Here is a 10,993-nt window from a genome sequence, read left to right as displayed (position 1 = left end):
ATGTTACTGAAATCCTTAAGATTCTTCGATTTTGTTGAAATTTGGTTACAGGTGGTTTTTGGGGACGTTCGTTACGAATCCGTATTTAAAACTTGAAAGTTCAAAATGGTGTTTTGATTCAGTCTTCTAAAATCTGTTTTCGTCAATCTGGCGGATGGAATATAAAGGGGATTTTGGTTTTAGTGTGTGTTTTTGAAGTAGAATTTAAATTAGCAAAAGAAAGCCCTTGAAGAATATGTACTTGATTTTTCACTTGCTGCTATTTTTCTTTGAAAAATAGATGGACGTGCCAACTTTAGTCTTAAGTCAGCACAGCCACACTGTGGATCGAATCCTTCAACATAAACGATGAGCAAAAATATCGGATTCTGGATATTCTTAGAGCAAATAATTCTAGAAACATTTTGAGACCAAAACGATCCCGGCAATTGATTGCTTTAATGTACTTTACTCTTGTACGCGACCCAGCACAGCCACACTGTGGATCGAATTTTTCGACGTAAACGATGAGCAAAATATCGGATTCTGGATATTCTTAGAGCACATAATTCTAGAAACATTTTGAGACCAAAATGGTCCCGGCTATTGATTGCTTTAATGTACTTTACTCTTGTACGCGACCCAGCACAGCCACACTGTGGATCGAATTTTTCGACGTAAACGATGAGCAAAATATCGGATTCTGGATATTCTTAGAGCACATAATTCTAGAAACATTTTGAGACCAAAATGGTCCCGGCTATTGATTGCTTTAATGTACTTTACTCTTGTACGCGACCCAGCACAGCCACACTGTGGATCGAATTTTTCGACGTAAACGATGAGCAAAATATCGGATTCTGGATATTCTTAGAGCACATAATTCTAGAAACATTTTGAGACCAAAATGGTCCCGGCTATTGATTGCTTTAATGTACTTTACTCTTGTACGCGACCCAGCACAGCCACACTGTGGATCGAATTTTTCGACGTAAACGATGAGCAAAATATCGGATTCTGGATATTCTTAGAGCACATAATTCTAGAAACATTTTGAGACCAAAATGGTCCCGGCTATTGATTGCTTTAATGTACTTTACTCTTGTACGCGACCCAGCACAGCCACACTGTGGATCGAATTTTTCGACGTAAACGATGAGCAAAATATCGGATTCTAGATATTCTTAGAGCAAATAATTCTAGAAACATTTTGAGACCAAAATGGTCCCGGCTATTGATTGCTTTAATGTACTTTACTCTTGTACGCGACCCAGCACAGCCACACTGTGGGTCGAATTTTTCGACGTAAACGATGAGTAAAAAATTCGGATTGTGAACATTCTTAGAGCAAATAATTCTAGAAACATTTTGAGATCAAAATGATCCCGTCAATTAATTGCTTTAATGTACTTTACTCTTGTACGCGAACCAGCACAACTACACTGTGGGTCGAATTTTTCGACATAAACGTTGAATAAAAAAATAAACTAAATATTGTTTATCAAAATGGTAGAATTAATGTGGCGATCGAAAATAATAATGAAATTCTAAAGGTTTTCAAATTTCAGGGAAATTTTGTATTAGTAGGAATTAGAGGAGTTGTTGATTTCAAAACAAGTTTCAAAGAAACATAATTCATAATATTTAAAAAAAGCATAATGGACCATCGCGCGCGTAGCGCGCGCAAGGAATGTGCTAGTAAATGTCAAAAAACAGCTATTATAACAAAGTTATTTAAAGATAAAGATCTATATAACTGACGATAAAACTTGCCATGTTTTTTTTTATTTGACGTATATTATTTATATTGATGTAAAAAGCACGGTTTTAATATTTCTATAATATTTATCATTACATATTATTTACATTCCAAGTAAATGCAGTAATTGAAATTTGAATACGAGTGGGAATCGCTAGGAAATGGCTGACCAATCAAAAGTGGCACCCTGATGGCCAGTTTCTGTTAGAGGGTCTCTAAATAGGGGGCTTTCCTCTATATGTATATATACCATATATGGGGCATTCCACGCCAAGTGGGGCACCCATTTTGCGAAGTTTCATGGATTTCGTTCATATTGCTTGAACTTGAACAGTTTTATGAATAAAGACTCTATGCCGAATAATATATCTGTAGGCCAACTGATTGCCGAACTATAGAGCCGTCAATTTTTGGGCTCTCTCGTCGCAGCGCTCTTTTCGTTTGTTATTAGTGGGCATGAAAGGCAAGTTTGGAAACGAAATGTAGACGTTTCCTTATAGACAATTGAACGCTGCGAATCGCGCTGCGACGAGAAGCCCAAAAATTGGTGGTCCATTTGGCATGGAATGCCTCATATATGTATACTATGGCCCGTATTCAGAACGCGCTAACAACGATGTTAGCGCGCTAACATGCTACAGTTTACGTCACGTATACTATAGAATTTCAGAGATAAAAGCGCGCTTTTATCGATAAGTGCGTTCTGAATACGGGCCTATATGTATATGATATATGTATATAACTTAAAAGTGCATTCGTTTTGTTTTCAGTGACAAATAATATACTTTAATTGTCATTTTTAATATGTACATACATACATATATGTATAAAGAAACTATTTTATTTATTTTTAGATTTGGCGGCGGAATATAGTAAACGCCGTATTCGAATGTAGGACTCACTTAGAATCTAATGTGGCATCGTTTGCCAATAAGAACACAGCTCGAGGTAATATATCTATATATAGGAGAAACCGAGGATGGTTGATACATGAAGCATGTTGTTACATTTAAAATTGCTGCTAAACAACGAACAATATAATATTACATAAAAAATATAGTATTTCCGTAAAAACATTGTGGTCATGCTACAATAAGTTATTTCAGACTAAATAGCATATTTTGTGAAACAGAAAATTATTTTCGGTTTTTGATAGCCAAAAGTAAAAAAAAGTGATATATTAAATGTTATATTTATCGATCTATTCACCATATCATAATTCTAATTATTTTTATGGAATTCTTGTTTCATAAGCAATCTTACATAAATTATAGTTTACTATGGAAGTTGGTAATGAAGGAAAAAGAAATTTTTAAATACTTTGATTATTGTTAAAGAAGGTATAGTTTGATATTCGATGTTATCGCAAATCCACTTTTTCTGGCAGATTTCTCAATTTTCATTCACAGCATCCTGGTGTATCATAAAAGAGGTGTAATATATGTAGAGACCTAGAAAACAGAGATGCGTCATTGAAGGGTATGGCTTGATTGGCTGTCTAAATCACGTAATCAGAGAGCCATTTTAATTCACTATTGCATCTAATAGATATAGTTTTATGACGTATGTATATACATATATATATATATAGCGAAAAATTTAGAAAATACAGTGTCGAAGTGCAATAAAAAACTATTATTATGGTGTAAGTATTCTTATTTGTGTGAATATTTAATATCGGACTTAACCTAACCTAATCTAATCTTTCTACCTTTTGCATCAACTGTCATCAGCTTATTGGTCAAGAGCACTTATATTGAATTAAAATGGCGGTGGTTACCTAACCCAACCGACGCAATGTCGCATCTCTGTTTTCTAGGCCTCTAAATATATGATGTTGTTGATAAGATATTACTTTCGTGTCATCCAACTTTTCAACAAAATAATTTAATAGATGCCATAAATATTTTCTTACATAATGAATATTCTCTACATTTTATTTTTTCAACAATTTATAATAGAATTAAATTCCATATTAATAATATTAATTCTAACAATATAATAATAATTAAAAAAAAAAATTTTACTCTTCCTTTCGTAAATACAGTTTCTGATAAATTCAAATCTATTGCCAATATGTTTCAGTGCAAACTTGCTTACGCTATACCTAACACACTGAAAAATTATATAAAAAGAGGAAAAGATAAATTGGAACATACCATAATTAGAGCGTAGTATACAAAATATCATGTAAAAATTGCGATGCTAAGTTATGTTGGACAAACTAAGAGACAATTAAAAACTAGATTGCATGAATATGTCTCAGATAACAGGTCTGTTCGCGTTGCATGAAATCTCCAAATAATTTTGCACTTATTAAAATGAGATAGATATGTATTCGGCGTTAAAAAAAGAGAAAGCGAAGATGGTAAGTGCAAAAAGTGTAAGCAACGCGAACAGACCTATTAACAAAGGTTCAAAATCCCCATCTGTAATAACTAACCGCAGAATTGAATTAAATCATAACTTTAAACGGGATAATGTTGAAATCTTATTGTTAGATATAGAATTTTCTTACAAAAAAAGATTAATATCTGAGATGGTTCATATATTAAGAAACAGATACACGGTATAAACAGATAAAACGATACAGAGTCATTGCCCGAAATGTACATCAACATAATATACATTCCCTTTCCACGTCTTAAATTGTTTTCTTTCTGTTTCCTCTTTTTCCTCTCTTGACATTCTCTATCATCGGCATTACCTTATATTTCATAAAGAAGATTAGTTGCTTTTTGTCGCTGCAAATTATCTTAGTTAATTTTTATTATTACAATTATTAATTTTAATTATAACATGTATTATAATAACGTTGTGACTTTGAAATTTTATTATTGGACACGTTACATCTTTTTCTTTTATAATTGATTTTTTCTTTTATAATTGAAGATTATTTATGCTTACGACACCACCATTGACAATATAAACTTACATAGTATTAAGATTTTTTACTCAATCAATATTGTGTGCAGTAAATTCTAACTCAAAATACTTTATATATTTAGTAACATTGAAAATGACCCGATCGGAGTCGAAACATTTGTTTTAGTTATTTGTATATCATGATAGTTTGAATTAAATTTGTTCGTTGATATTTACTTGACTCTTTGCCCTTTTTATATTTTTACTGTTTTACATATAGAACCTTATAATTACTTTTATTTAATATGTTTTTACTTTATTGTATTAAATGTGTAGTATTATGAAATTTCTGAATTTGTAACAACTGTTCAGATCACTGTGTGTAACATCCTACTTCGCATATGGGGTCAGTTGTTACAAGGTGCATCATTTTATATTTTTTATTAATATTACAAAATTAATCATATTATTATAATCTTTCCGTAGTATAAGCATGTGAATATTAGAAAATGGCCTCATGATTTATGTATATCCTATTTATTAGTTGCAATTATTCGTAAAAAAAACTGTATCAATCATCCCCGGTCTCTCCTATGTATATGTATGTATGTACGTACATATTAATATATTGATCTCAAAATATCAAGATACATAGTAGTCTGCGTCTCGAAGTATACTTATACATCCACACTCGACAGCAAAATTAAAGTATCATCTGTTTTGCTCCTCCAAAAATAGACAAATTTCAAGAGAGTGTAACTTCATAAAAAATTGATCATAAAATAATTTCTTAATAAGCATTTTGAAGCTTGAAATCTCTACTCTCGACAATGGTAATTGATATTTTGATTTGATTTACTCTTTAAGGAGTTGTACGAACACAAATGGAAATGCGTCAAAGCTAAAAAATTTTACTACATTTGCGAAGTTCCATGGTGTGAATTAAAAGTCGCATAAAAATTTAATTTATAACATTTCAAAGCGCGAATCTTTGTCTTCAATTGCCTTTTTCCGACATCTGTACGATTTTTTTTCTTCGAGTTATTTAACATTAGAGCAGAAAGGACTACTTTTGCTTTAATGTTAAATAACTCGGTGAAAAAAATCGTACAAAGGTCGAGAAAAAGTAAATTAAAGGTAAAGATTTACGATTTCGAATGCTGTAAATTGAATTTCTGTGCAATTTTTCATTTATACCGTAGAACAATATGCTCGCACAGAATTATACGATAAAGAGGAAGCAATACACATATTTATGCTAATGTCGACGGCACACTTAGCATTTAAAAAAAATTCTTTAAAATGCAATAAAACGTCAAAAATATTATTTTTTCCATAAGCCATTTTAAAAAACAGGCTTAATTTGAGCTGGAAAACATTTCTTGCAACTTCATAGAATCGTTTGACTTCGCAAAATTTTCGAGATTTAAATTCTTTTCAAATTTTACATCCCGCTTTCTAGTGTAAAAGCATCTTCGAGAAAAATCAATTTTGAGAATTGAAAGTAGAGTTTTTGTTCTTTAAAATAAGTCTATGAAGATTGTTTTACGATATTTTTTTTACGAAGTTATCACAGTTCAAAGATCGACAACTTTTAGTAAAAAATTTAGTCAGTCTTTAAAACTTTGCAAGGTTCTATGATAGAAATGAAAAATTGCATAGAAATTCGGTTTACAGTATTCGAAAGCATGAATCTTTACCTTTAATTTGCTTTTCTTCGACCTTTATACGATTTTTTTTCACCGATCGAGTTATCTATCATTGAAGCAAAAGTAGTCCTTTTTGCTCTAATGTTAAATAACTCGAAGAAAAAAATCGTACAGAAGTCGGAAAATAGTAAATTAAAGGCAAAAATTCGCAATTTGAAGTACTGTAAATAACCGAATTTGTATACGACTTTTGATGCCATAGAACTTCGCAGATGGTAGTAAAAATTTTTGAAATTTGACGCATTTCCACTTGTGTCCGTATAATTCCTTAAAGAATAAATTAAATCGGTAGATATATCAATTATTATACCATTTTCGAGAGTAAAGATTTCAAGCTTTAAAATGCTTTTCAAGAAACTTATTTTTTATGATAGTTTTTAACGAAGTTACATTCTTCTGAAATTTACCTATTTTTGGAGTGGCAGGACAGGTGATGCTTTAATTTTGCTGTTGAGTGTATGTAGGCTGCTGGAAAAATTTCTGCAAATAATATGAAAAAAAAGAACATGTAAAATTCGGCTTTATTGTTTTTCAAAGTATTTGCCTTTAAGACCGATACACTTTGCATACAAGTAGTAATACAAGCGCGGTTCTGGATCAGAAGTTTGTTCTTTTTTTATGTATACATGTTTTATGTAACAGGATAGTCAACACAAATTATGGAGTGTTTAGGAACGTGTAGAGGACATAAATTACCAGGTATTTAGGAAAGCAGAGAGGGAGGGGATAGCGCGGGGAAAGAAAAGATATGAAGAAAACCAAGGGTGTACTTCCGAAAATCTGATACCTCTGATTTTTATGGGGCGGGGCATACTAACGTTTTTCGGTGCGTTGAACACGAATATCACCATGAAAATCACCGACAAGGTCATCTTCAAGGTCAAAACTTTAAAAAACGCGATTTTTTACGGTTTTTCGCATTTTTTTTCCAAAATACACATCGGACGAAAAAAAGTTCCAAACAAAAAAGGTAGAGCATCAAATTCTCTATAAAAAAGGTTTAATTCACTTTCTTCATAATATTAACGGTAATGCCGTAAATGAAGGATGAACATTGGAACCATCTGCTTGGCGCGTCCCGTTTCAACCGGTAACGTCATTCCAGGTTACCTGATCCTTACGATTCCTTGGTTTACTGATGTTTTTTGATAAGTTGAGCATGCTCATTATCATAAAAATCACCGACAAGGTCATCTTCAAGGTTAAAACAAAAAAATTTCGATTGTTTGCAGTTTTTTGCATTTTCTTATTCAAAAATACGTATTACACGAAAAAAGTTTCAAACAAAAAAATTCCTTGTTCAGAAACGTTGAACTTTCCACGCGAAGTAACTTTTACCCCCCCCCCCCCCTGCATAGGGGCACACGACTTTTACGATTGTATTGTCGCGACAGACCTCTGTCCACCTCCCCTCCCCCCTGCTGAGGGGCGCACGACTTCTACGATTGTACTGTCGGGGCAAACCTCTGTCCACCTCCCCTACCCCCCTGCTGAGGAGCGCACGACTTCTACGATTGTACTGTCGGGGCAGACCTCTGTCCATCTCTCCCTCCCCCCCTGCTGAGGGGCGCACGACTTCTACGATTGTACTGTCGGGGCAGACCTCTGTCCACCTCCCCTCCCCCCTTGCTGAGGGGCGCACGACTTCTACGATTGTACTGTCGGGGCAGAAAGCATGAACAAGGCATAAAGATTAGAAAACCTGGAATGACGTTACCGGTCGAAACGAGACGCGCCAAGCATATGGTTCCAATGTTCATCCTTCATTTACGGCATTACCGTTAATATTATGAAGAAAGTGAATTAAACCTTTTTTATAGAGAATTTGATGCTCTACCTTTTTTTTCGTCCGATGTGTATTTTGGAAAAAAAATGCGAAAAACCGTAAAAAATCGCGTTTCTTTAAGTTTTGACCTTGAAGATGACTTTGTCGGTGATTTTCATGGTAATATTCGTGTTCAGCGCATCAAAAAACGTTAGAATATACCAAGCGCCATAAAAATCGGAGATATCAGGTTTTCGGAAGTTTATCCGAAAACCAATGGCTTAAACTTAAAGCATATAAGAAGTAAAATTTTTATTTGAACTTTTATTACATAGCTATCTCTCTGTTCGTACGAGACTAAACGAATTTTTATGAAACTAACGAATGGATGGATATTATCCTGAAAACAATCACAATAAAATTGAGGCCTAGATAGTATAAAGACTTAGGACACTCTCACGGAATAACAGTAGCCGGTATTCATAGTCAGTTCTTATATTCAAGACCGTCTTAAGGTGAAGTCCCATGGAGGCAGCGTACGGCGTACCGGCGTACGGCGTAAAGGAACTAGGCCAATCACAGGCTTTACGCCCGTTTTCGTTACGCCAGCACAAACATCGAGTGTCCCATGGAGCATATTTACGCCGGCGTAATGATCAATAAGCCAATCACAAGATCCCTTGAATATCCATTTTGGAAATAAGCTTTGTAAAACGGCATGTAATTGGCTTATTGATCATTACGCCGGCGTAAATACATCCCATGGGACAGTCGATGAAATTTTAAGCGTGACGTGTTTTAACATGTATCATATGTATATACAATCACATGAAGTGAAAACAAATGTACATACATAATAGCAATTAAAATGTTAGACTCTGAAATAACGTTAATTTATTTAATAAAATACTTGAGAACTTATAAATGCTCGGAAAGTACTTTGTGTAAAGAAACTGTTCGACGAAAATTAGTTCAAATGTATATTATATATGAATTAATGAGAGCTGAAGAGAAGAAAAGAGATTCGGCAATTAGACACAATGCTCGAAAATTTTGGGTTAGACCAATTTTTACTAGTGAAAGACGAGTAGCACAAGGGGCTAGCAATAATCTGGTACAAGAAATGATTTTCGAAGATAGAGAAAAATTTATCAATTATTTTCGAATAACACCAGAAACATTTGAAAAACTGTTGCAGATTGTTTCACCACGTATACAGAAACAATTTCTTATTCGTGAGCCAATTTCTGCTCGCATTCGCCTTCAAATCTGCTTGCGATATTTAACTTCAGGAGATAGCATGGTATCCATATCATACGCATTTCGTGTAGCACACAATACAGTGTCAAAGATAATATCAGAGACTTGCGATGTAATATGGGATACATTAAAAGAAAAAGTATTCCTGAAACCAACTGAAGATAAATGGCGAAGAATAGCCGATGAATTTAAAGAAAAATGGAATTTTCCCAATTGCATCGGAGCAATTGACGGGAAACATATAATTTTACAGGTAAATTTTTAGTATTTTGACAATTTTCTTTTGTGAGAAATCAAACGAAATTATAAGTGATTTCTATTTGAATTCTATTTGTTTATTATATAAATAGGCACCTCCCAATAGTGGATCGATGTACTACAATTATAAAGGCACTCACAGTTTGGTATTAATGGCTATCGCTGATGCAAATTATCGGATCTCATTACTGGACATTGGTGCACCAGGACGGCGTAGTGACGGTGGAGTATTTTATGCTAGCGAGATCGGTCAGCGATTACAAAATGGTACGCTAACAATTCCTCCACCAAGACCTGTGGAACTTGGTGGTCAGGATTTACCATTTGTTTTAGTCGGTGATGAAGCGTTTCCGTTAACGCGATACATGATGATGCCATATTCTAGAAGTGGCAAGCTCAATAGACGCAAAAATATATTTAACTATCGTTTAAGTCGAGCTCGCAGAATCGTGGGAAATGTATTTGGGATACTCTGTGCAAGAATGCGAATATTTCGCAAACCGATAATTGCCAGCATATCTACTGCCATTAGAATAATCAAAGCGGCAACGTGTCTACATAATTTCATAATATCAGAGGAACTGGAGCAATCACATGCGGAAAGAAGATATATGACATTAAATGCATTTGAACGAGAATTGCGTGTTACAGGCATGGAAGATGCAGGAACGTTTGATAGAAACAGACCAACGAAAAGTAGTTCTCAAATAAGAGATGATTTTGCAAAATTTTTTGAAACCACGGGTGCGGTTCCATGGCAGTGGGAGAAAGTTCTACAGAATAATTTTTAAAAGATTAAGAAGTACAAAATAAATGTTTTTTATTATTCGTTTCATATAAAAAAGAAGTATGTTATATAGACTGTTATACATTTTATGAAAAAATAAAATTAACGTGACAAATAAAACATAAAGTTGATTTATCATACTTTTATATGTAAACATTTTTGTAACCGTTATTTAAAATATGTAATGTTTATTAACATTATGTATGTACCTCACAGCGTTTTCGGCTTGTACAGGTTTAATATATAATATCTCGAAGCGCTCATGAGCCGAAAAAGCTATCAGTATTGTGACATATAAACACATAACGTAAAGAAATATAAAAAATTTTAAAAAGTTTTAGCAAACTTGAGAGAATCATTAAGACTACGTTCGAAAATATTTCCCAAGTGTTTCCGAGTATTATTTTATCCTTATTCTTTATCAAATATTAAACAAGGATAAAATGATTTTCGAAAGTTTTCGAAAAGAATTTTATGATTATAGGGTTTATGACTATGGATGAGGCATATACTACGTTTACACGGCACGCTTTACGCCGAACTTATAACATCGATGTTATGAAACTGGCCAATCATAGGTATTCCTCTGAAGAATGAAATGACTGTGATTG

General features: G+C 33.5%; 1 protein-coding gene across 1 annotated transcript in view; it reads left to right on the top strand.

Moving 5' to 3' along the window:
- The window catches only part of LOC108781169 (tyrosine-protein kinase receptor torso), an 85,438-nt gene that overhangs the window by 16,585 nt on the left and 57,860 nt on the right, over positions 1-10,993 (top strand). Inside the window, exons 11-12 of the mRNA XM_018549085.1 lie at positions 2,593-2,686; positions 6,451-6,470. Of these exons, the coding sequence (XP_018404587.1) occupies positions 2,593-2,686; positions 6,451-6,470 (114 nt within the window). The remainder of the gene's footprint in view (positions 1-2,592; positions 2,687-6,450; positions 6,471-10,993) is intronic.

Source organism: Cyphomyrmex costatus, unplaced genomic scaffold (genome assembly GCF_001594065.2).
Source record: "Cyphomyrmex costatus isolate MS0001 unplaced genomic scaffold, Ccosl1.0 scaffold770, whole genome shotgun sequence".
Taxonomy (NCBI): Eukaryota; Metazoa; Arthropoda; class Insecta; order Hymenoptera; family Formicidae; genus Cyphomyrmex; species Cyphomyrmex costatus.
Note: the sequence above shows the minus strand (reverse complement) of the source record. Positions and strands in the feature narration are given on the sequence as shown.